This window comes from Mobula birostris, chromosome 24 (genome assembly GCF_030028105.1).
Source record: "Mobula birostris isolate sMobBir1 chromosome 24, sMobBir1.hap1, whole genome shotgun sequence".
NCBI lineage: Eukaryota > Metazoa > Chordata > Chondrichthyes > Myliobatiformes > Myliobatidae > Mobula > Mobula birostris.
In genome coordinates, this window is record NC_092393.1 from 58452547 (window position 1) to 58479608 (window position 27062).

General features: G+C 42.4%; 1 protein-coding gene across 6 annotated transcripts in view; it reads left to right on the forward strand.

The window, feature by feature from the left end:
• cep112 (centrosomal protein 112) overlaps window positions 1-27062 on the forward strand; it is a 546977-nt gene that overhangs the window by 477973 nt on the left and 41942 nt on the right. For all 6 annotated transcript variants that reach the window (XM_072242065.1, XM_072242069.1, XM_072242070.1 and 3 more), the window contains one exon: window positions 16180-16269. In XM_072242065.1, coding sequence (XP_072098166.1) covers window positions 16180-16269 — 90 coding nt within the window. The remainder of the gene's footprint in view (window positions 1-16179; window positions 16270-27062) is intronic.

The following is a 27062-nucleotide window of genomic DNA, read 5'->3' on the forward strand; positions in this document are numbered from 1 at the left end:
TGTTACCTTGGTCTTTTTTGGTACAGGGACAATGGTGGATAATTTGAAGCAGGAGGGCACTTTACACTGGAAGAGGGAGAGATTAACAATGTCTGTAAACGCACCTGCCGCTTTGGCCATTGTGAGCAATTTTGGGCCCCTTATCTAAGAAAGGATGTGTTGACATTGGAGAGAGTTCAAAGGAGGTTCACAAAATTAATCTGAGGTTAAAAGGTCTGTCATATGAGGAGTGTTTGATGGCTCTGGGTCTTTACTCACTGGAATTCAGAAGAATAAGGGGGAACTTCACTGAAACTTATTGAATGTTGAAAGGCCTCAGTAGAGTGGATGTGGAGAAGATATTTTCTAAGATGGGGGGGGGTCTAAGACCAGAAGACACAGCCCCAGAATAGAGGGACAACCATTTAGAACAGAGGTGAGGAGGATTTTCTTCAGCCACAGAGTGATGAAGCTGTGGAATTTGTTGCCACAGCTAGTTGATGAGGTCAAGTCGTTAGGTATATTTAAGGCAGAGGTTGATAGATTTTTGATTAGTCAGGGCATGAAGAGTTACGGGAAAAGGCGGGAGATTGGAGCTGAGAGGGAAAATGGATCAGCCATGATGAAATGGTGAAGCAGACTGGATGGACCAAATGGCCTAATTATGCTCCTATATCTTATGGGCTTATTGTCTAAATTTTATTGTATTTCTTTAGTTTCCTGTAAATGCCTGCAAAGAAAATGAATTTCAAGTTATCAAATCAGATTTAATATCACTAGCATATATCATGAAATTTGTTGTTTTAAGGCAGCAGTACATTGAAATACATAATAAAAACTATAAATTACAATAAGAAGTATATGCTGTATAAAAATAAATTAAATAAGTGCTGTAAAAAGGGAGGGAAAAAGATAGTGAGGTAGTGTTCATGGAATCTGATGGTGGAGGGGAAGAAGCTGTTGAAATGTGCAATATGGAAATGAAGCAGTTGCCTTTGAATGTGTGTCTCCAGTCTTCTGTACCTCCTTCTTGATAGCAGCAATGGCAACAGTGCATACCCTGGGTGATGGACGCCGCCTTTTCGAGGCACTGCCTTTTGAAGGTGTTGTAGTGCCCATGATGTTGAGTTTACAGCTTTCTACAGCTTTTTCTGATCCTATGCAGTGATCCCTCTGTACCGGACGATAACGCAGCCGGATGGAATGCTTTCTATGGTACATCTGTAGAAATTTGCAAGAGTTTTTGGTGACATACCAATTCTCCTCAAATTCCTAAAGATGTATAGCCGCTTTGTAATTGCATCAATATGTTGGGCCCAGGACTGATCCCTCGATGAGGTCTGGTGTGTGTTCTCTCGACTTCCCTTTCATGAGGTCCACAATCAATTCCTTGGTCTTATTGACACTGAGTATCAGGTTGCTGCTAGAATACCACTCTGATCTATCTTGGTCCTGTACTCCTCCTCGTCACCATGTGTGATGTATATGTACTTCGACTTTAATGAGGCCCCCCTTTGGTTGTGGTCAGCTATGGCTGTTGCAACCTAGCTGTCTACGTGATACACTAGCCTGTACAAAACCCAGGGCAGTGCAGTATGGAAATCAAGCAGTTGCCTTTGTAGCAGGTTCCCCCTCTCCACACGGTGAATCTAAAAGTTTGGCATCAGTGGTGTTGCAGAAGTTGCCAGTCAGCGTTGAACTCAATGTAGGACTGCCTTAGGGACTCCAGCTGCAGATTTTTCCCTGGGGTTTACTCCCGAAGCCTTCCCTTTGAGTGGGTATAGCCCCAAGGCAGCGGAGGTTTGATATCAGAGTTTTAATTCTCCTAGATGAGCAGCTAACCGTTGCTAACAAGCCCCATCTCCCCAAAGCGACTGGTTTTAATAACCCACCTTTGGCCCTCATGCTGTTGGTAGAAAAGATTCCACCGGGTCTAGTAGCTAAGCCACAGGTGAAGGCCAGGAGCTAGGCTTGGTTGTCAGAGGGTATTTGAGATACATACCATTGGGAAAATTTATTAGGTAGTGGGAACTTGTCCCCACTACCACCCCAGCTATAACAACCATAAGGGGCCTTGACTTTAATACACGCACCAGAATGGCACACAGTACACCAAATGTGAGCTAACTAAAGTTTCACACAGCTGCAATATGACTTGTAAATGTTATGTGCAACATTCCAACCAACAAGGCAAGTCTGTTGTACATCCTTTTTACCACCCTGTCTACTTGTGTCACCACTTTCTGGGAACCATATACTTGCACTCCAAGATTCATGTCTACATGACAGACTGGTCACAGTCCTCCAGTCAGAATAACTCCTCTTCACCACCACCCTCCGTCTTCTACAGCAGATTCAATTTTGAATCTAATATATCAAGTTTCCATGTGCCATGAGATCCCTAACTGAAAGGTTTACTAAAGTCAACATCCACTGCACCACCTACGTCGATCATTTTCATCACCTTCTCAAAAAATTTCAATCAAGTTTCTAAGACATGACCTCCACTGCACAAAGCCATGTTGACTTTCACTAACAAGTCTATGATTTTCTAGATGTAAGTAGAATAGATCCTATCCCTAATAATTTCTCCACCACTGATGTAAGGTTCACCAGCCTATAATTTGTTGGTTGCTTTTATTGCTGCTTCATCATACTAGGGAACTATTCAATAGTCATGTACCAGTGGAATAAAAGCTGTTCTTGAGCCTGTTGGTGCATGCTTGCAGGCTTTGATAACTTCTGTCGGATAGGAGAGGGAAGAAGAGAGAATGTCCAGACTGGGTGGGGTTTTGATTATGCTAGCTGCTCATGTAGACAGAGTCTGTGGAGGGCAAGCTGGTTTCCATACGGTATAGAGCTCTCCTGACTCCCTATTTAAGTTATTAAATTGGATCATGCATTTACCATGGCAATGTCCAGTCTTAAAGCATTAATCAATAGGTAAAAAATAGAAATTGAAACAAGCAGAAAGATAGTTAACATCTTATTTCTTCATTGAATCACAGAAGTATTAACACAGATGGGTGTTACATTAATGCACATGGTACAACTTCTCCAGCTAGATACCAGTATGTGAGCAGTTTTGATTAAGAATTTAAGACTGAAATTGGAATAGGCCATTCAGCTCATTAAATTTTCAGCGCTTATAGAATGAGTTCAACAAATCTTCCAAAGCCCTATTTACACAATCTTCTGAGAAAATGTGTACTTACAAACTAAAGCTAAATTGCACAATATTCACATTCATGATACAGTAATTGCCTTTCAAATGAGACATTAAATCAAGGTCCAATCTGTGTTTACATTGCAGAAGGGCAGAAGCAAAACATACCAGCTCTGATATAATCTCAAGTTCAACACCATCAGTTCAGCTGAATAACTGCTCCTGCATAGCCATCTGGTTCTTTATTGCTGACCTCTGAGTCAGCGGTAACACCATTTCTGAGGCCCTTTATTTAACACACTTCCATGGATAAAGCTGAGAATTCAGGGGAAATGCTTTTCTTTTGATCAAATGCTGCCTTGTTAAATATTGACATATATGGTTAACTCTCTTTAAATAGTTGATCATTTGGGATTTCTCCGAGCAGTGCAAGTATCATTCCAGATATTAGATGGACTGTTTATCTGCATCTCCCACAACTTAAGAGTAAATCATACAGTCGTTGTTTCCCTCCAGACATGGTCTAAGATGCAAAGAGTTCACTTATACTCATGATTGGTTCTATGGTTGCTGGCTGGAATCACCAAGGCGATGCTGTTGAGCCAAGTATTTGAGCTGTAGCTTTAACTGTTCCTTCTAGGGTCTCAGAAGAAGTGACTAATGAGATGAGCAAGCATTAATTTTAATTTTCCAAATTTCCCTAGATTCAGAGAAGGTTCCATTAGTTTGGAAAAAAAACAAATTTAGTCAAAAAGATAGGGAAGCAGAGAGCAGAAAACCAGAGGCTAATGAGCTTAGTATACTGTATGTTATTAAAAAGATTTGATTAAAAAACTGTTTTCACAAATCACTTCAAAAAATTCACAGCATTTGGGCAAAGTGAATGGGAATGGGAAATTATATTTAATCAACTTATTGGAGTTCTTTGCAGAAGTAGCATAAGCTAAAGTCCTCTCCACTATTCCCACCAAATGAAGAGTAAGCAGAGCTTGTTCAGAACCAAACAAGTGGGGCTGGCAAGAGCAGATTGTTATGTTGTGTAACTTCAAAACATTAGGCTAATTCAAAGGAAGATGTGGGAATCAGAAATGCAGGTCTAACTTCGGATTTACTTTAAGCGAAACACGCACGTACCACAAGGTGATGAGATGATTTATGCAATAATTATTTAAATGAACAAAGAAAGCTTAATCAATGGCATATTTACAAGATTACTCAAGTATTAATGAAATATTAAATACACAACTTTTCTCCCTGCTAAGCTATAAACTCCAGTTCAATAGAATGCATCTCAACTATATATGGCGTATACTATATAATACAACTACTATATACAGACATTCACAGCATTGTAAATTTAAAATTGTCCATTCAGGCTGAAAGATTTAATCACTGAGGAGGCTTTCCTACTCTTGTGGGATAACATCCTTCCTGACAAGGGAGGTCACTCTGCTAGACAGGTGAAACTTGTGGCTGTAAAAACAATCTCAGGTCTGGGTTGTAGGAGTTGACTCAGAGAATGCAAGAAGTTCTGACAGCTCTGAACACCTTTCTTCTCCCTCCTTTTTCTTCAAGTTTGTGTATCTTGATTTTGGGAAGGTGCATTTAACTCACTAGAGTATTCTCTTATTAATCCTTCTATTTCTCCCTTTACGATCTGACCTCTCTTCACGGTTTCCTCATTCACAACATCATCTGACAAATCCTTTTGACCTTTCATTCAGTCAGCTGAGCTTTGGTCTTTGTTTCTACTTTTACATGTCATATTGCTTGTCTTTTGCTAACTTTCACACTTTAAATCTTAAGGCTACACAGTTCTGTATCAATCCATCAGATTTCTCATTAGCAGCGTGCAAATTAGTGCTCTTTTTGAAAATAGAATTTCACTTTTTATCTTTTTCTCTTCCCTGAGCAGTCCATTTGGTTTTGTCAGCCCGACATACTCTTTGTAGGTGTCCCACTTGGTTGCATTTTCTGCAAGTTTCACTTTTAAATCTGCATTTGTTTGTTGTATGTGAGCCTCTGCCACAATGATGACATAATTTGTTCAACCAGGCTGGTTTCTGTTTAGATGCTACAATTTTGTTCAGGCTCACTTTCATTCCTGACTGCAACCTCAATTGCATCTCTGTCTGTGGTTTCCATTGAAGCAGTGATTTCAACTACTCTTTTGAATGTAAGTTGTGCTTCAGTTAGGAGATGTTTTTGAGTGCTTTATTTTAAGATTCCACAAACTAAACAATCTCTCAGTGCATCATCAAGCCCATTACTGAACTGGCAATGCTCAGGCAATCGGTATGCTGAAATGGACTCCCCTTCTTTTTGATTCCACTTATGAAGCCTAAAGCATTCTGCAGTCAACAATGGTTTCGGTTTTAAATATTCCTGTATTACTTTGACAATATCAGCAAAACTAATTTCTGATGATTTACTTGGAGCAGTCAAACTTTGAAGTAAACTGTATGCCTTTAACCCAATGCAGTTAGCAAAATTGACATTCATTTCACATTGGTGATTTAACTTGCTTTGAAATACTGTTTCAATAGCTCAGTATACATGAGTCAATTACCTCTTGTGTAATCAAATTCATCAATCTTTCCAATGTAGCCAGCCACTTCTGTTTTTTTAATGATTATTATCACCCTGCACTTGCTCTTTATAAACTCACCAATCCTTCCTTTCTCTTTATGAACCTGTGAATTCTTCCATTTTAGAAACATAGAAAGCCTGCAGCACAACACAGGCCCTTCGGCCCATAAAGCTGTGCTGAACAAGTCCTTACCTTAGAAATTACCTAGGGTTACCCATAGCCCTCTATTTTTCTAAGCTCCATGTACCTATCCAGGAGTCTCTTTAAAGACCCTATCGTATCCGCCTCCACCACCATCGCTGGCAGCCCACTCCACGCACTCACCACTCTCTGCGTAAAAAACCTACCCCTGACATCTCTTCTGTAACTACTTCCAAGCACCTTAAAACTGTGCCCTCTCATGCTAGCCATTTCACCCTTGGGAAAAAGCCTCTGACTATCCACATGATCAATGCCTCTGATCACCTTATACACCTCTATCAGGTCATCTCTCGCCCTCCGTCGCTCCAAGGAGAAAAGGCCAAGTTCACTCAACCTATTCTCATAAGGCATGCTCCCCAATCCAGGCAACATTCCTATAAATGTCCTCTGCACCCTTTCTATGGTTTCCACATCCTTCCTGTAGTGAGACGACCAGAACTGAGCACAGTTTTCTGCTTATTGGCTTTATTTTAAAAGCTCGGTTGTCTCTTCCCTTCCAAAGAACATGTGCTGTGCTGTGCCTCTCTGCTTGTGTTGGGCTACACTTTTAGTCACTGTTTTTTTAGTTCATCTGTCTCACTGCACTTTAACAGTTTGATTGTCGTCTCAGGTTCATTTTAAAAACACCTTGTCACTAATGTTATGTTTTGTAACTTCAAAACATTAAACTAATTTTAAGGAAGACATGGGAGCCCTAAATGTGGATCTAACTTTGGGTTTACTTTAAGCAAGGTGTGCACCTATCATGTGGTAGTGATGATGTATGCAATCACATATTCATACATATTACCCATAATGAATTATTTAAACAAAGAATGCTTAATCAACAACATATTTATAAGATTACTCAAATATTACTGAAATATCATTAATCGTGTGGATAGTCCGGGGCTTCTTCCCAGGGCTGAAATGGCTAGCACGAGAAGGCACTGTTTTTAAGGTGCTTGGGAGTAGGTATAGAGGAGATATCAAGGGTAAGTTTTTTACGCAGAGTGGTGAGTGTGTGGAGTGGGCTGCCAGTGATGGCGATGAAGGCGGATACGATAGGGTCTTTTAAGACGCTCCTGGACAGGTATATGGAGCTCAGAAAAGTAGAGGGCTATGGGTAACCCTAGGTAATTTCTCAGGCAAGAACATATTCGGCACAGCTTTGTGGGCCGAAGGGCCTGTATTGTGCTGTAGGTTTTCTATATTTCTAAATATTAATCACACAACACAGATTGCTCTTCTAGATAACAAAGGAAAAGTGAATAAAGGGATAAAAGTGGATGTACTATACCTAGGTATCAAGAGAGCTTCAAGTGTTATGGCTAAGTGAATAGCTCATGATGTAGGAGGTTAGATATAGTGTTGGGAGAAGATTGGTTGGCTAGGAAAAAAGCAGCGGAGACATAAATGGCTCTTTTTTTCCCAGTGGCAAGTTGTATTTCATGGCACGCAATGGAGATTGGTGCTGAGGACTCAACTTTCATCCATCCACCCACATTCAGTGTAAATTGTGAAGGATTGCCACATTCAGGTCATTTGGTAAATTTCCTCTGACAAACACCTTAATAAAACCATGCATTCCTGATGCACGATATCACGAGACAGCATGGGCCCCACAGACTGAAAAATCATCCTGCCTAGTTTCAACAGCTAAACCTACTTAACTATGTTATGTGTAAGGGATTTGTAATTGTTCTGCCATTTCCCTCTCCTTCTAAAAAGTGCTTGATGCTGGGTGCTTTTCATAAATATTTTTAATCCTCTAACTGTCATGGTCCGGATCAGGTTCCCTTTAAATTTACATAAAAGTTGCTGGTGAACGCAGCAGGCCAGGCAGCATCTCTAGGAAGAGGTACAGTCGACGTTTCAGGCCGAGACCCTTCGTCAGGACTAACTGAAAGAAGAGATAGTAAGAGATTTGAAAGTGGGAGGGGGAGGGGGAGATCCGAAATGATAGGAGAAGACAGGAGGGGGAGGAATGGAGCCAAGAGCTGGACAGTTGATTGGTAAAGGGGATATGAGAGGATCATGGGACAGGAGGCCCAGGGAGAAAGAAAAGGGGGAGAGGGGAAAAAGCCCAGAGGATGGGCAAGGGGTATAGTCAGAGGGACAGAGGGAGAAAAAGGAGAGAGAGAAAAAGAATGTGTGTATATAAATAAATAACGGATGGTGTACGAGGGGGAGGTGGGGCATTAGCGGAAGTTAGAGAAGTCGATGTTCATGCCATCAGGTTGGAGGCTACCCAGACGGAATATAAGGTGTTGTTCCTCCAACCTGAGTGTGGCTTCATCTTTACAGTAGAGGAGGCCGTGGATAGACATATCAGAATGGAAATGAGACGTGGAATTAAAGTGTGTGGCCACTGGGAGATCCTGCGTCCTCTGGCGGACAGAGCGTAGGTGTTCAGTGAAACAATCTCCCAGTCTGCGTCGGGTCTCGCCAATGTATAGAAGGCCACATCGGGAGCACCGGACGCAGTATATCACCCCAGCCGACTCACAGGTGAAGTGTTGCCTCACCTGGAAGGACTGTCTGGGGCCCTGAATGGTGGTGAGGGAGGAAGTGTAAGGGCATGTGTAGCACTTGTTCCGCTTACAAGGATAAGTGCCAGGTGGGAGATTGGTGGGGAGGGGTGGGGGGACGAATGGACAAGGGAATCACGTAGGGAGCGATCCCTGCGTAAAGCAGAGAGAGGCGGGAAGGGAAGGATGTGCTTAGTGGTGGGATTCCGTTGGAGGTGGCGGAAGTTACGGAGAATAATATGTTGGACCCAGAGGCTGGTGGGGTGGTAGGTGAGGACAAAGGGAACCCTATTCCTAGTGGGGTGGTGGGAAGATGGAGTGAGAGCAGGTGTGCATGAAATGGGGAAGATGCGTTTGAGAGCAGAGTTGATGGTGGAGGAAGGGAAGCCCCTTTCTTTAAAAAAGGACATCTCCCTCGTCCTGGAATGAAAAGCCTCATCCTGAGAGCAGATGCGGCGGAGACGGAGGAATTGCGAGAAGGAGATGGCATTTTTGCAAGAGACAGGGTGAGAAGAGGAATAGTCCAGATAGCTGTGAGAGTCAGTGGGCTTATAGTAGACATCAGTAGATAAGCTGTCTCCAGAGATAGAGACAGAAAGATCTAGAAAGGGGAGGGAGGTGTCAGAAATGGACCTGGTAAACTTGAGGGCAGGGTGAAAGTTGGAGGCAAAGTTAATGAAGTCAACGAGCTCAGCATGCATGCTCTGTCCTCAGTAAGGGCCTCACCTTTCTCCCCCTTCGCCCACACCTCAGCGAGTTCCGTGTTCGCCATGATGCGGAACTCTTCTTCCGCCGGCTCCATCTCCGAGCCTACTTCTTCGGCAAGGACTCTTCCACCCCCACCGATGACCCCTTCTCCCGTCTTCAACCCTCCACTTCTTCATGGACACCCCGCTCTGGTCTTCTGCCTGCTCTGGATCTCTTTATTGCTATCTGCCGACGTGACATCAACCGTCACGACTTCACCGCACCTTGTTCCCATTCCAACCTCACTCCTTCCGAATGCTCTGCTCTCCACTCCCTCCGCACTAATCCTGACCTTACTATAAAACCCGCCGATAAGGGGAGTACTGTTGTAGTCTGGCACCTGTGAGTCGGCTGGGGTGATATATTGCGTCCGGTGCTCCCGATGTGGCCGCCTATATATTGGCGAGACCTGACGCAGGCTGGGAGATCATTTCGCTGAACACCTACGCTCTGTCCGCCAGAGAAAGTAGGATCTTCCAGTAGCCACACATTTTAATTCCACGTCCCATTCCCATTCTGATATGTCTATCCACAGCCTCCTCTACTGTAAAGATGAAGCCACACTCAGGTTGGAGGAACAACACCTTATATTCCGTCTGGGTAGCCTCCAACCTGATGGCATGAACATTGATTCTCAAACTTCCGCTAATGCCCCACCTCCCCCTCGTACCCCATCCATTATTTATTTATATACACACATTCTTTTACTCTCTCTCCTTTTTCTCCCTCTGTCCCTCTGACTATACCCCTTGTCCATCCTCTGGGCTTCTCCCCCCCTTGTCTTTCTTCCTAGGCCTCCTGTCCCATGATCCTCTCATATCCCCCTTGCCAATCACCTGTCCAGCTCTTGGTTCCATCCCTCCCCCTCCTGTCTTCTCCTATCATTTTGGATCTCCCCCTCCCCCTTCCTCTTTCAAATCTCTTACTAGCTCTTCTTTCAGTTAGTCCTGACGAAGGGTCTCGGCCTGAAACGTCGACTGTACCTCTTCCTAGAGATGCTGCCTGGCCTGCTGCGTTCACCAGCAACTTTTATGTGTGTTGCTTGAAATTCCAGCATCTGCAGATTTCCTCGTGTTTGCATCCCTTTAAATTTATTTTGTTTGTGTTACAATCTGGACCGTTGACTCCCTATTTCCCTTTAATTCCCTGTTTTTCCGTGCCCTCGGGCTTGGTGATTAAAGACAATTTACTCTTGACTGAACCAGCAGTTTATAAGTCTCTGGCTTCAGCCGTTCGGCGCGAGAGTGTTATGGAGCGTTATTGAAGTCACCAAAGCTAGTGCGAGCCAAAATCATCTTGCCGGAGCCAACTAAGTTTCTTGCTGGAGCAAGCCAAGTCTCCTCCGGAAGCAAGTGCCAGCAAGCTGCCTTCCCTTGCCAGAGCGGTTGCGTCAAAGTTAACCCGCCAGGGTGAGTCAAGAGCTCGCCGCTGCTTGGACCACACTTGTGCCTAGTTATAGTACTGTCTAGCGTTGTGTGGTCTCCGTATCTATGTCCTGTGTCTAAAAGGGGTCCCGGCCCTGTACCCTAGAAGGGTCCTGACCCTGTGTCAAGAAGAGTCCCGACTCTGTCCTGTGTCTAAGGAGGATTCTAAGCTCAGTGTTGTATGTCCTGTGTCTGTATCTGTCCAGTGAATAAGAAGAGTCCCGGCTCCATATCCTGTGTCAAAGGAGGAGTCCCGGCTCAGTGTTCTATGTCCTGTGTTTGAGTTCCAAGTATCAAGACCTGGCTCCAAGGTTCAAATATCAAGTCCTGACTTCGAGGTCCGTGTTCCAAATCCTGGCTCCGAGGTCCGTGTTCCAAGTCCTGACTTCGAGGTCCGTGTTCCAAATCCTGGCTCCGAGGTCCGTGTTCCAAATCCTGGCTCCGAGGTCTGTGTTCCTAGTCCTGGTTCCGAGTCCTAGCCTAGACCCTGAGTCCCAGCCTAGTCCAGGGCCTGGGTCCTTGTCCATTACACTTATTCCTGCTTCCACTTTGTTCTCTCCTTGATTTCTCTCTGTTCTATCCTTGCGTCATGGCTTTCCTTGTAATTTATTAATAAACTCTATTTAGTTAATCCTAAAAAACGTGTTTGTGTCCTGCATTTGGGTCCACCCTTGCTCCACAGTTATGACGCTAACCCCAGGGATATACAGCTGTCAAAAGGCTCGTCCTGGAGAGCTCGCGGATTAAGACCTCACTGTCAGCAAACTATCCCAGTCATTTGGTATTGATCAATGAAGAGAATATTGGCTGAATTTATTTCTTCCACCCCTCCGACCCCTCCATTCTTGCCATATTACAGAGCAATAAAGCATCTATGACAGTCCATCTACAATCCTACAAAGATCAACCAGCAATAATGACAAAGAATTGATAAAAGCAGTATCTTTCCTGTGTTATGGAATCAGTTAGTCGTGACGAAGGGTCTCGGCCCAAAACATTGACCGTACCTCTTCCTAGGGATGCTGCCTGGCCTGCTGCGTTCACCAGCAACTTTGATGTGTGTCGTTTGTTATACAATCAGAATCAGGTTTTTTATCACTGACATAAGTCATGAAATTTGTTGTTTTGCAGCAGCAATATAGTGCAATACTTAAAATATACTGTAAATTACAATAAGAAATATATATTTTAAATATGAGTGTTGAGTCTGTCTTTTCAGGCTCCTTTGCTTCCTTTCTGGTGGTGGTAATGTGAAAAGGGTATGTCAGGCGGGGGTCCTTAATGATGGGATGCCTTTACTTACTTTCCCACTATGGGAACTTCGTGACTGGTGTTAATTCAGTAAATAAAGCACAAGCAAAATTATGATATTAAAGTATGCTAGTCCAGAACATGTATGTTCTGGTGGGCAAAAATTCTCATGTGAAAGAATGTCACCATATGTGAAAATATAAACTGTGGGTTATATTAAACCCATAAGATTTCTTCTTTCCCTTTGAAAGTGTCTGTATTTATTGTGGTTTGTGAAAACATATTTCTGATGTGAAATTTATAAAAGACGTAATTGTTCAAAGAAGACGTTAATCCAAACTAAACAAATTACAGTGTCATGTTATTCCACTAACTCCAAAGAAAAGTCGAGTGATTTAGCATTTTTTCAATCATTTACAAAGACATTGAAGGATCCCATGGATCCTTGAAAGAGAAATTCATTGAGAATGTTGAGAAAGTGACTAACTGGATACCACAGCAGAGGTATCCCTGAGGTGGGGTGTGTTTGCAATTCTAGTTGATTGGTTATGTAGATTTTGAATATTTGGTTAAGTAGGCTAACCATGTGTCAGACGGCATTAGTTGGTTGCTGCAAATGACATTCACCAAGATTAGGCACAGCTCCAATGCTGTTAAGACTGATTGTAAAGGTAGCATGAGAAAATCAGCCAAATCCAGGCAGGATTGATTGATTGCCATCTGCTGAGTCAGCATGAGTTAGCAGTTCAATGGCCTCAATTAGAATCCATCCCCCTGGGCAATGAAAAGGAATACTTCCTCAATGTCGTCCAGTAAAACTTGATGGAAAATGTTCATTTGAGATCTTCGAACATACACCAACTTGGTGCTAGTAGTGATATCCCCAGTGATAACTAGTATCTACTGATACCTCCTCGAAGTTTCTCCCCTCTCACCTTAAACCTGTATCCTTTAGTTGTACATTACCCTGCCCCGGGAAAAAGACTCTTATCTATCCTATCTGTGCCCTCGTATTTTATGTCCATATAAGGTGACCCACAGCCTTCTAAATTTTAGTGAGAATAAATCTAGCTTTTCCTATCTTTTGCTATAACTACAGTCCTCCATTTCACACATCATCCTGGAGAATCTGTTCTGCTCTCTTTTTATCGCTCCCATACTTTTCCTTGTACCAGCTCAAGGAACAGCTCCTTATCCATATTGGCATATTGCAGCCACCAGAACTCAATATTAAATTCAGTAATTTAAGGTAACCAGCTTTTTGTTTCCTCTTTCCACAGTTTAGATCTTCATTCCCCTTTGCTTCTACTAATTGTTACTTTAGCAACTTAGGTCTACATCCTATCACAGACATTCCCCTGTTCTCTCCATCACTCCCACTCAGCAAACTTTTGTATCTTCTGTCCAATGGAAGGGCGGGAGAAGACAGAACAACCAGGAGGGAAAAGGTCTTTGATGATGTGGGTTGTTTTCCCACACAGCGAGATTTTTAAAGGCCATAAAGAGAAGGCTGGTTTTTGAAACAGACTGAGCTGTGGCCGCAGCTCTCTACAATTTATTTTGCAGCCTTGAGCAGAGCCATTGGCTCTAAGCCGTGATGCATCTGGATAGGATACTGTCTATAGTGCATGTGTAAAGTTCGGTGAAGGTCCTTGAGGACATGTCAAATTTCCTTAGCCTTCTGAGGGAATAGACTCACTGATGTGCCTCACACACAAAAAATGCCGGTGAACGCAGCAGGCCAGGCAGCATCTATAGGAAGAGGTACAGTTGACGTTTCGGGCCGAGACCCTTCATCAGGACTAACTGAAGGAAGAGTGAGTAAGAGATTTGAAAGTTGGAGGGGGAGGGGGAGATCCAAAATGATAGGAGAAGACAGGAGGGGGAGGGATGCTAAGAGCTGGAAAGTTGATTGGCAAAAAGGATACGAGGCTGGAGAAGGAAAAGGATCATGATGTGCTTTCTTGACCATATGTCTATTTGAACAAGAACAAGTCTGGGTCCAAGTGCTAGTAGGAGCCTGACAACTTCCAAGCATGAAAACGTCAACACTCTACAAGTCAAACTTCCATTTTTATGCTCTTATTAATTTCAGTTCATTCAAAATCTGTTGAGCATATGGATTCATTGACCAAGATAGCACTTTAACACAAGAAATTGGTAATTCTTATTCTCAGATTTAAGATCTCTTACCTGACCTCTGTCTCTGAATGAATGACATTGCAAGCCTCTGAGAAGTCTGTGTTCTTCAATTTTTAAAATTCCTCATCTTGCTCTTAAATAGCCATTAGCTGTTTGGGGTTTATGTCCTGCAATTTCCTCACTAAACCTCTCCACCTTCCATGCCTCATTTAGGATCCTCTTTAAAACAACTTGCATTTATATGACACTAACATCAAAGCTGTACATCATCCTTCCTAAAATCCAGTTTGTTAGCTTAATTTTGATTTTTACCTATTGCAGTTAAACAAGACACCTTGAAACCCCCTTTTCCTGCAATAAACCAACAGTATAAATACAGTCTATCATTATTGTCTGTTTGGATAAACTGCTGAAACATTCAAAATAATTGTGTTAGCATTTTCTTTCCTTGGTAGTTGAAATGTATAATGTCCAAAATAAGATGATAATAAAACAATTGAAAAACTAATAACATAAAACACGATAACGTTCATCTAATGAAAAATCTTTTGTGAAGTTTCATTTTAGGTTTTAGCATTTGTAATGTATCTTTTATGCAGCTGCAAAAATTGAAGGTTTGAATTTTTTTCTGTTTTGCAAAATGATTCCAAAAGAATCTGAAGATTGAATTGCCAAAGCCATAATTTAGCATGCCCAGTAATTTTTAGTTATTACCATCAGATACCTGTGAACAGGGTTCCTGTGATCATGGTTTCTTTGTTGACAATTAGAAAGGAAAACAAAGTGGTTGATTAAAGCAAAATTATTACTGCTTGTTGCTGATCTCTGCTGAAATATTTATGAGGCTTCTGGGATTCTTTTAAACATTAAAACATAGACAAGCAATGAACTTCTGAACGTTTCATGAGTAGATTTTTATTTATATATGGAAGTTTATCTTTTATTAAAATGTTTAGGGTGGAGAATTCATTAATTTTGCACTAACTTCTACGCACCATGCTCAAGTAGCACAGACATTTCTCAAGGAAGTCATGGTTTAATGCAGATTAAGATGACCATAGATAGGGAAGGTGTTAAGGAGTGACCCAGAAATTTAAATAGGTGCAAGGTGTAGCTGTGAGTATGTGGGGAAGGAGGAGGCTGTGGACCGGGAGTAGTGGAGGGGCTGAGGGCTGTAGCCAGGAAGTGAGGTTGTCTGGATGGCAAAGATTGGGGCTGTGGACATTTTGTACTTTGTCCACTCCTTTGAGTGCAATCAATCAAACAATGAAGTGCCCATTACGTCAAGAGAAAAGTACAGCAGATTCTGGAAATCTGAAATTGGAAAACGCTGGATGCTGGAGAAAGAGAGTTCACATTTCAGGCCAATCATCTTTCATCAGAGCCTTTATACATGTTTTGTTTAAGAGAGCACTATTGTTGATCACATTTGTACTTATTGGGTACTTTTACTGGTGAAGTGTGGATCAGATGTAGCAATTTCAATGAAGCCCAATTCAGTACAGTGCAACACCTGCAACTTTCTGAGTCACTTCCGTTTGTCGAAGAGAACATTCCACAGAAACAGTAAGGTTGTCATCTCCTACCTAACATCTGGGAAGGATAGGGAAAGACAGAAATTGTGTATCCATTCCATATTGAGGGAATACATCTTGCCTTTTGTAGATCTTTTGACATAGAATAATACAGCACAGAAACAGGCCCTTCAGACCAACTTGTCCATGCCATCTAAGCTAGTCACATTTGTCTGCATTTGGCCCATATCCCTCCAAACCTTCTCTAAACCATGTCCTTATCCAAACATCTTTTAAATGTCGTTATTGTACTGTGCTCTACTACTTTCTCTGACAATTCATTTCATATACGCACCACTCTCTGTGTACAGAATTTGCCCCTTAAGTCCTTTGTAAATCTTTTCTGTCTCACCTTAATCCCGTGCCCTCCGGTTTTCAGTACCCTTTCCCTGGGATAAAGACCATGTGCATTGCCTCCCATGATCTTATAGACTTCTGAAAGGTCCCTATGCCCCTCATGATATTATACAGTTTTATAAAATGTATGACACTTGACCATCAGACATTATCACACTGGTCTTTTTAAAGACTGAGTGTCAACATCTCTGACCAGTGCCACACAGTTAACTTTGTCTCTTTAATGATTTTCATTTAGGCCCTAGTGAATGAGGCAGAAAACTATCGCAACCGGATCCAAGCATTAGAGATGGAGATGCAACACAAGGAGCTGGACACCCAGGAACAGGTAATGAACAAGAAGCAAAACCAGACAAACAACTAATAGAGTGCTCTTCAAAGAAAAAAAGCAGAGTGGTTGATAAAATAATAATTGGATAAACTCCCGAAAAGGAGAATTTGGCAGTACTTTGAGGATAGGGCAACAGAATAATTCATGCATCAACGCGGGAGATTATAACATCAAAACAACGAGCTGCTAGTCTCCTGCTCTTGTTTGTTGCAGGAGCAATATCTCCCTCTCCCTCGCTGGTGAGAGAGAGCTTGTCTGAAATATAGAAGTTTTGGGATGGGGAGTAATTTTTTGATGGACTGTAGACCATGGTCTCTTTGGGAGTTTGCTATTCCTTAGGTGGTGGTGGGGGGGTCAGTGCTTTTGCCGGAACGAGTTGGGACAGGGGGGCAGGGGAAGTGGGAGTGTGGATGTCTTTGCTGCTGCTTTTGAGTGGGAAGGAGGAGTGGGCTTTGGGGATCTAACGTTTCTGTCATTCATTCATTCATTCTTTGTGTTTTTCTGTTTTGTGGATGTTTGCAAAGAGTAAAAATTTCAGGTTGCACACATTCTCTGATTATTAAATTGAACCATTTGAACCATTATATAGTTCTTTCAAAGAACTAATACAGTCCCTGTGTGCTCCTTCTGCACTGTATGATCATGTGTTTGATGTTCCGGTTATTTCATAAGACCATCAGACCATAAGACAAAGGAGCAGAAGTAGGCCATTTGGCCCATCGAGTCTGCTCCGCCATTTTATCATGAGCTGATCCATTTTATCCTATTTAGTCCCACTGCCCCGCCTTCTCACCATAACCTTTGATGCCCTGGCTACTCAGATACCTATCAATCTCTGCCTTAAATACACCCAATGACTTGGCCTCCACTGCTGCCCGTGGCAACAAATTCCATAGATTCACCACCCTCTGACTAAAAAAATTTTTTCGCATTTCTGTTCTGAAAGGGCGCCCTTCAATCCTGAAGTCATGCCCTCTCGTACTAGACTCCCCCATCATGGGAAACAACTTTGCCACATCCACTCTGTCCATGCCTTTTAACATTCGAAATGTTTCTATGAGGTCTCCCCTCATTCTCCTAAACTCCAAGGAATACAGTCCAAGAGCGGACAAACGTTCCTCATATGTTAACCCTCTCATTCCCGGAATCATTCTAGTGAATCTTCTCTGTACCCTCTCCAACGTCAGCACATCCTTTCTTAAATAAGGAGACCAAAACTGCCCACAGTACTCCAAGTGAGGTCTCATCAGCGCCTTATAGAGCCTCAACATCACATCCCTGCTCCTATACTCTATTCCTCTAGAAATGAATGCCAACATTGCATTCGCCTTCTTCACTACCGACTCAACTTGGAGGTTAACTTTAAGGGAATCCTGTACGAGGACTCCCAAGTCCCGTTGCATCTCAGAACTTTGAATTCTTTCCCCATTTAAATAATAGTCTGCCCGTTTGTTTTTTCTGCCAAAGTGCATAACCATACACTTTCCAACATTGTACTTCATTTGCCACTTCTCTGCCCATTCTTCCAATCTATCCAAGTCTCTCTGCAGACTCTCCGTTTCCTCAGCACTACTGGCCCCTCCACCTATCTTCGTATCGTCAGCAAACTTAGCCACAAAGCCATCTATTCCATAATCCAAATCGTTGATGTACAATGTAAAAAGAAGAGGCCCCAACACTGATCCCTAACCGGCAGCCAGAATAGGATCTCTTTATTCCCACTCTCTGTTTCCTGCCAATCAGCCAACGTTCTATCCACGTATGTAACTTTCCTGTAATTCCATGGGCTCTTATCTTGTTAAGCAGCCTCATGTGTGGCACCTTGTCAAAGGCCTTCTGAAAATCCAAATATACAACATCCACTGCATCTCCCTTGTCTAGCCTACTGGTAATTTCCTCAAAAAATTGTAATAGGTTTGTCAGGCAGGATTTTCCTTTAAGGAATCCATGCTGAGTTCTGCCTATCTTGTCATATGCCTCCAGGTACTCTGTAACCTCATCCTTGACAATCGACTCCAACAACTTCCCAACCACCGACGTCAAGCTAACAGGTCTATAATTTCCTTTTTGCTTCCTTCCCCCCTTCTTAAATAGCGGAGTGACATTTGCAATCTTCCAGTCTTCCGGAACCGTGCCAGAATCTGTCGACTTTTGAAAGATCATCGCTAATGCCTCCGCAATCTCCACAGCTACTTCCTTCAGAACACGAGGGTGCATTCCATCTGGTCCAGGAGATTTATCGACCTTTAGCCTATTCAGCTTCCTGAGTACTTTCTCTGTCGTAATTGTGACTGCGCACACTTCTCTTCCCTGCCACCCTTGAGTGTCCGGTATCCTGCTGTCTTCCTCAGTGAAGACTGATGCAAAATACTTGTTCAGTTCCTCTGCCATCTCCTTATCTCCCATTACAATTTCTCCAGTATCATTTTCTATCGGTCCTATATCTACTCTCACCTGTCTTTTACTCTTTATATACTTGAAAAAGCTTTTAGTATCCTCTTTGATATTATTTGCTAGTTTCCTTTAATAGTTTATCTTTTCTCTCTTAATGACCTTCTTGGTTTCCTTTTGTAAGGTTTTAAAGACTTCCCAATCCTCTGTCTTCCCACTAATTTTTGCTTCCTTGTATGCCCTCTCCTTAGCTTTAACTTTGGCTTTGACTTCTCTTGTCAACCACGGTTGCATCCTTTTTCTACTCGAAAATTTCTTCTTTTTTGGAATATACCTGTCTTGCACATTCCTCATTTCTTGCATAAACTCCAGCCACTGCTGCTCTGCCGTCTTTCCCGCCAGTGTCTCTTTCCAGTCAACTTTGGCCAGTTCCTCTCTCATGCCACTGTAGTTTCCTTTACTCCACTGAAACACCGACACATCAGATTTCGGCTTCTCTTTTTCTAATTTCACAGTGAACTCAATTTTGTTATGATCACTGCCTCCTAAGGGTTCCTTCACCTCAATCTCTCCAATCACCTCTGGTTCATTACACAATACCCAATCCAGTACAGCCGATCCCCTAGTGGGCTCAACAACAAGCTGTTCTAAAAAGCCATCTCGCAGATATTCTACAAATTCTCTCTCTTGAGAGCCAGTGCCGACCTGATTTTCCCAATCCACTGGCATGTTAAAATCCCCCACAATTATCATAACACTGCCCTTCTGACAAGCCTTTTCTATTTCCAGTTGTAATTTGTAGTCCACATCCCTGCAGCTGTTTGGAGGCCTATAAATAACTGCCACCAGGGTCCTTTTACCCCTGCTATTCCTTAGCTCAACCCATAAAGATTCTGCACCTTCTGATCCTATATCACCTCTTTCTAATTATTTAATATCATTTCTTACCAATAAAGCCACGCCTTCCCCTCTGCCTACCTTCCTATCCTTCCGATACACCGTGTATCCTTGGACGTTCAGCTCCCAGAGACATGCATCCTTTAGCCAGGTCTCAGTGATGGCCACAATATTATACCTGCCAATCTGTAGCTGTACAACAAGATCATCCACCTTATTTCTTATGCTGCGTCCTGCTTTGTCAGTGTTAGATGGCATTATGAAGACAGGTGAACTTTGGCATCCTGGGACGAAGTCCGAAGTTGGAGTCCAAGAATCCAGCGACAAAGATCAGAGCCCTGGAGGCAGCCTGACCTAGAGTTGGAGGCTTGTCTGGGTATATGGGTGGGTAAATGGGAGAGATGGGAAAGAGGCATGTTTTGCTGCCATTGTTGCAGCTTGTGTTGTTTTGTGCAACTTTGTAGGCATGCTGCGTTGGTGCCAGAATGTGTGGCAACATTTGCAGGCTGCCCCCACCATATCCTTGGGTGTGCTGGTTGTTAGCACAAGTGACACATTTTACTGGATGTATCGATGTACACGTGATAAGTAAATCTGAATCTGAGTTTATAGTTTGGACTTAGTGTTCTCCATGCAAACTTAATGGCTCTGGCTAGCTGCATGTCTTTCAGTCACAACTTCAAAGGGTCACCCTTTGCTTGCAACAGCATGATATTTCCCATCTACACTTCATGTAGATGTGCTGGACAGTGGGGAGGCTTTACTACTTTTGTACTCCACTTGGTACAGCAGCCTTTCTGAAGCAGGTAATTAACTTTAGTGCAATTAGATCTAAATTGTAGACAGCTTCGTGCCAATATAATTAAACACAGATTGAATTTGATATTTCCCAAATTAATGTAGGGTTGACAGTCCCTATCTAAGGAAGGAATGCTTCGTTTTTGGTCTCAACTCTGAATGCTGTCTTGCAAGTGAAGATACTATTCCAACTTGCTTCACTATTCTCCAGTGTACAGCTTTTGGAGAGAGGTATTTAAAATTTAATTCAATGCAGCTAGTTTTCTGTCTGCTGCAGAATTATTGATGGGATCTAACAAAAGCTGCTAGTGAAATAACTTCCTGATTTAGTAACATTAGGCGTGTACCATTGATTCCCTTGTGTTCCAGCATTTCTATTCATTGCAAACTGCTTGGCAGGTCACGAAGAGTAGCTACTGTTGGAAGGTAAGAAATGCGGAAGTGTATTGCACACATGTATCTTTTTTCAGTAATGTTGTTTAAAAAATAAAGAGCACTTAGCACACTGGGGAAATTTTGATCAAAATACTCTGCCAGTCAGATTATATCAGTAGAGATAGAGATGATGTTTCAGGTTGAACCACTCAGTTGATGCTTTACAGACCTATCGATCAGGTCCAGCATTTTCTGGTTTTCTTTTAGTTTTCTGGAATGTACAGTATTTAGAGAATTACCTGGTTGTTCTTCACAATAGCGCTCTGAGAAGTAGGATAGGGTCTTAGTATCATGCTTTATCGATTGTCCTGAAGGAGGGTCTCGACCCAGAACGTCGAATGTTTGCTCTTTTCCATAGATGCTGCCTGGCCTGCTGAGTTCCTCCAGCATTTTGTGTGTGTTGCTTTGATTCCCAGCATCTGCAGATTTCTCTTGTCTGTGGCATCTGATTGTGTCTCACTCTATTGGGAATATCAGTCTGCATCAAACTATACTTAAGTTTCTGAACACTATGAAGTCTAAAGTGTAGCCATGGGTGCTTGCACGTACTCTAGCTGTGCTCTTTTTTGTTAGCTACAAAAAGCAGTCTTTGTTCCAAACCTATTTCTGCACTTTTCTCCAACTCTCTCCACTATATCAACAGTTTCATTAGTGCTGCGTCCTGCATTTATGCAGAATGCAATTTCACCAACTCCACTACTAACTTCCATCCTACCCTCAAATTCACATGGTCCATTTCTGACACCTCCCTTCCCTTTCTCGATCCCTCTGCCTCCGCCTCCGGAGGCAAACTATCCACCCCGTCACTGTGTGAGTTTCCTCTCACCTTTTAGAGATTTACAGATTAGGGTTAGTGAATTGTGGGCACGTTATGTTAGCGCTGGAAGCGTGGCAACACTTGCAAGCTCCCACCCCCCCACACCCCCAGCCCCAGCACATCCTTGAATTGTGTTGATCATTGAGCCAAACTTGCATTTCACATGCATTTCACTGTATGTTTTGATGTACATTTAACAAGTGAAATGCTAATCTAATCTCATCTTTACTGTGCTTCAAAACAATGTCCAAGGAAAAGGATGGTTTGAACTTGAGGGACCTGAAGATGAACAGATCACCACCTTTTTTCAATTTTCATTCAGATTGCTAAAATAAAATGTTAATCTACTTCTATAGATTTATTATACAGTCAAGTTTCAGTTCATTTCCTTTATTAATATTTGTACTGTGGTATATTTTGTGAAGCCGGATATTGCTGTCCATTCCTTGACTCTGTTTGAATCAGTATGGGTGTAATGCTGCTCTCTGTGCAGTCTATGTGGTTGAAGGTATTCCAGGGATTGACCCCGCAGCAGTGAAGTATGTCTGAATCTGGGTTATATGTAGCTTCTGAGGCATCATGGAGACGACGGTGCTCAAATGCATTCCCACCATGCTCAGTGAGGCAGGCGAGAGAGGAAGTTGTCTAAATTCTAGCTGTTGTCTTACAAACATCAACAGCTTCAGGGGTGATGCCTGGGGAGACAAAAATCTACAGTCTTTCAGAAATGGATGTAAAGATCAACTTAGTAATTACTAAGAGAAGGAGAAGATGGCGGTGCGATGCAGAGCGCGCGGCCACTCTGGTGAATGATATTTGTTATGTGTCAAGTAGGGTACCGTGCACAATTCTGATTTAATGGAGACAGACGTGAGAGTACGGAGGAACATCTGGAGAAACTTCACTGCCGCTGCTACTGTGTGGTCTGAAATCTCTGGAGGAGAAGGCCCGGAATCCTCAGCTTTGCTTGTTTCGGTGGCCAGGGCAAGGTCGAAGGCGCTCAGCAGAGGATGGCGCTCAGGAGGCTGTATCGGAGGGGCTGGTCGGAGGCTCGAAGATTTTGGACGGACGGACTCAGTGTCAGCTGTGGTCAGGTGCTTCCAATGCATCGGCAGTTGTTGGTGCCTGGAGGTTTACGGCAGGGAATTTCTTCCTTTTGCCGCCTGCTATCGGGGACTCGGGAGTTGATCGGGACTTTGAGACTTTTTTTTACCGTGCCCATGGTCTGCTCTTTATCAAATTATGGTATTGCTTTGCACTGCTGTAACTATATGTTATAATTGTGTGGTTCTGTCAGTGTTAGTCTTTGGTTTGTCCTGTTTTTCTGTGATATCACTCTGTAGGAACATTGTTTCATTTCTTAATGTATGCATGCATGCATTTCTAAATGACAATAAACGAGGACTGAGTGTTCTCATTATCTAAAAAAAAGCTAATCAGTTTAACCTCAGTAGTGAGAAAAGTTATAGAATCATACAGTATAGAAGCAGGTGCTTTGGCCCACTATGTCCATGCTGACCATCAAGTGCCTATCTGTAGTAATCCCATTTACTCGTACTTGACATTGAGTGAAATATACCAATTGGTTGAGTGGTGTCGCAGCTACAACCTTGCACTCAACATCAACATGACCGAGCAACTGATTGTGGACTTCAGAAAGGGTAATACGAGGGAACATAAACAGTCCTCAAAGGGGGATCAGAAGTGGAGAGGGTGAGCCATTTCAAGTTTCTGGGTGTCAATAATTCTGAGGACCTAACCTGGATGCAGCATATTGTTGCAGTTATAAAGAAGGCAAGACAGCAGCTATATTTCATTAGGAGTTTGAGGAGATTTGGTTTGTCAACTAAAACACTCAATAATGTACCGTGGGGAGCATTCTGACTGTCTGCATCACCATCCGGTCTTGGGGGTGGGGAGGCTACTGGATAAGATCAAAGTAAGTGACAGTAGTAGCCTTCGTAGTATCCAGGACACCTTCAAGGAGTGGTGCGTCAGGAAAACAGTGTCCATCATTAAAGATCCCCACTGCCCAGGACATTACCCCCCTCACACTGTTACTGTCAGGAAGGAGGTACAGAAGCCTGATGGCACACACTCAGTGATTCAGGAACAGCTTCTTCTCCTCTGTCATCTATTTCTAAACGACATTGAACCCATGAACTTTACTTCGCTACTTTCTTATTTCTGTTGTTTGCACGATTTATTTTAACTATTTAATACACATATACATAATATAACTCAGCTTTTTCCTCTATATTTATTTATCATGTATTGAATTGTACTGCTGCCGTAAAGTTAACAAATTCCACGACATATGCCAGTGATATTAAACCTGATACTGATCTTGATCAATATCCTTCCATCCTCTCCATTATCTCATCATTATACTATAATGTATGAGGATCATTTAATGGCTTTGGGCATGTACCCACTGGAGTTTAGAAGAATGAGAAAGGATCTCATTGAAACCTGTCAAATATTATAAGGCTTAGACAGAGTGGATGTGGATAGAACGTTTCCAATAGTGGGAGAATCTAGGACCAGAGGGCACAGCCTCAGAAAAGAAGGAGATCCATTTAGAACAGAGATGAGGAAGAACTCCTTTAGCTGGAGAGTGGTGAATCTGTGGAATGCATGGCCTCCATAGCCATCTGTGGCAAAATCATTGGGTCTATTTAAAGCAGGCGTTGATAGTTTGTTGATTAGTAAGGGCATCAAAGATTAAGGGGAGAAGGCAGAAGAATGGGGCTGAGAAGGAAAATAAATCAGTCATGATCAAATGGTGGAGCAGATTTGATGGTCCAAATGGTTTAATTCTGCTCCTATGCCTTATGGTCATAAGAATGAAGTCCATGAAATAAAACAGCAGCATGGATAGAAAATCGACTAAATAACATTGAAAGTTATTTAGGACTGGAGTGAAATGCATTGTGGAGTTTCTCAAGAGTTGGTATAAGGAATGCTGCTGTTCTTTTCATGAATAATGACTTAATCTTGGGTGTAAGTAACATGAGTTTTATAAGTACAGGTGACACAAAACCTGAAGAGAGAGTGAACTATGAAGAATATTGCAATAGCCTCGAAAAGACAGGCTGGTAGACTGGGTGAGTCAGTGCAGAGCTGAGAAATATTAAGTATTATATTTTAGTAAAAGGAATTAGAGGAGGTAATATAAACTAACGGACACAAATCCACAGATCTAAAAGGGATGGAAGAATAGAGAGATATTGAGAAAAGGTACATAGTTTGATAGAGGCAGAGCATGTTGAGAAATAGTTGAAAAGCCCTCCAGCATGCAGTGCTTTGTAAATGAAAACAAAGGGTACAATAGGAAGGAGGCATGACAAATCTTTATTGAACTCTTGGACAATCACAGCTGAAGTATTGTGCGCAGTAGAAAGCCATGCAGGTTTTGGACCAGATTGGAAGATGGTTTTGGGGATACGGGATACAAGTTATGTGTCTGGAAGATCTAGGCTGTTCTCCTCAAAGCAAAGGAGATCTGATGGAGCGGGGGTACCCAACCTTTTTTATGCCATGGACCCCTACCATAAACTGAGGGGTCTGTGGACCCCAGGTTGCGAACCCTTGTGATAGAGGTACAGACCAGACAGACTGAGAGAAATTATTCTCATTGGAAGACAGATCAAGAGCTAGGAGACATCAAATGAATGTGATTTGTGAAAATAAACAGGCATGAGATGAATGGTTAGCTTCTGGAAGCAATACTGGGTTAGTGTTGAAGACAGAGTCAGTGGTAGTGTTCAGGAACATCTCCCTCTGAAAGGAAATAACTTTCAGTGCTGTAGGAAATGGCTAGGGATGTGGAACAGCCAGAACTGGTTTTTACACGGAGACAACATTTACCATACTGGTTGAGAGGCCTTCATTTAAGTAGTAACCATTCTTCCTTAGCCGTTTTGCATTCCTTATTCTGTCTCTTTTTGTCAGCTTTATTCTGTCAATGGAATCACTTCAGAGAAGAGCTGGGACAGGTGAACTGGTTCATTCTCACAGCAGCCACTCAGTACATGAAACAGGACTCCAAAGTGCTGATAGTGCGGGGAGACCCAATGGGGGGCAGCTTTGCATCATGGGAGCTAAAGGCAATAAGTGGTCTTGGTGAACTGTGGAGTGCAGGCAAAGTTTCCACTTCAAGTGTCTGAGCTGTTCGGATCAGATCTGTCAGAATTTAACAAGTGCAAATAAATACTGGGAACTTACAGTTTCTGGCAAAGGTCAAGGGTTGTTTTAAACGTTAGCAGTAAAGAAATCAGTGAGAGTCCTCGTTTCCAAAAAGGGAAAACTTTCAGAAGGAAAGGAAACCCCCTCAAAGGGGTATAGGTAACTTTGAAAGAGGAAAATTACATTAAGTTAAGGACAGAGCATGGTAATGGGACTAAATGCTTGCTCTCTGAGAGAACTGCTGTAGGCTCAGTGAGCGAAATAACATACTGTGCCCCAGTGGGAAATGCCATGCAGCAGGAGAGGAAAATTAAAATCTGATTGAAAGCAGAGTAGAAGAGTTTTTTTTTATAAATGTTATTGTTTTTCTTTATGTTCCTGTAAATGCCCTCAAAGAAAATGAATCTCAAGGTACTATATGGTAACATATTGTACTTAGATAATAAATTTACTTTGAACTTTGAAAATTATTTTGAAATGTAAATCTACTATTCTCTACTACAGTAGACTTTTGTACCTTGAGAGAGAAAATTAATCAGCCATGATGGAATGGTGGAGCAGACTTGATGGGCCGAATGATGTAATTCTGGCTCCTTTGACTTATGATCTTTGGAATATGGGGAGATTTAGGCAGGGAGCAGTGTTTGGGTAAATATCGTAGTCTGCAGGTGGCTGAGGGAAGGCTCCTGCACTGGTGGAAATGCAGCAGGGAGAAGAAGCTCAACATTCACGGCAGACCAGAGGATGCCCATGGAGTTGTAGGGTAAATGAAATATACGGCACAAATGAAGAAAATTGTATAAGGAACTTAGAGGAGCTCAATAAAGACAAGGATGAAAAATAAGTAAGTATTTATGTACAAATTTATAAAGAGGCATGGAGCACGTGCATAGCCAGATAATTTTCCCAGGGCAGAAATGGCTAATATGAGGGGACAACATTTTAAGGTGACTGGAGGAAAGTACAGAGTGGATGTCAGAGATATGTTCTTTACACAGAACCACTGCCGGAGGTGGTGGTAAGAGGCAGATACATTCATTAGGGTCATTTAAGAAACTCTTAGGTAGGCAAATGGATGATAGAAAAATAGAGGGTTATATAGGAAGAAAGAATAGACTGATCTTAGAGAAGGTTAAAAGGTTGGCACAATATTGTGGGCTGAAGGGCCTGTACTGCACTGAAGTGTTTTACGCTCTGTTATGGGAATGAATCTTGGCAAAGGGCCAAAGTGTCTTGAAGAGTTAGGAAGACAATGGGTAGGTAG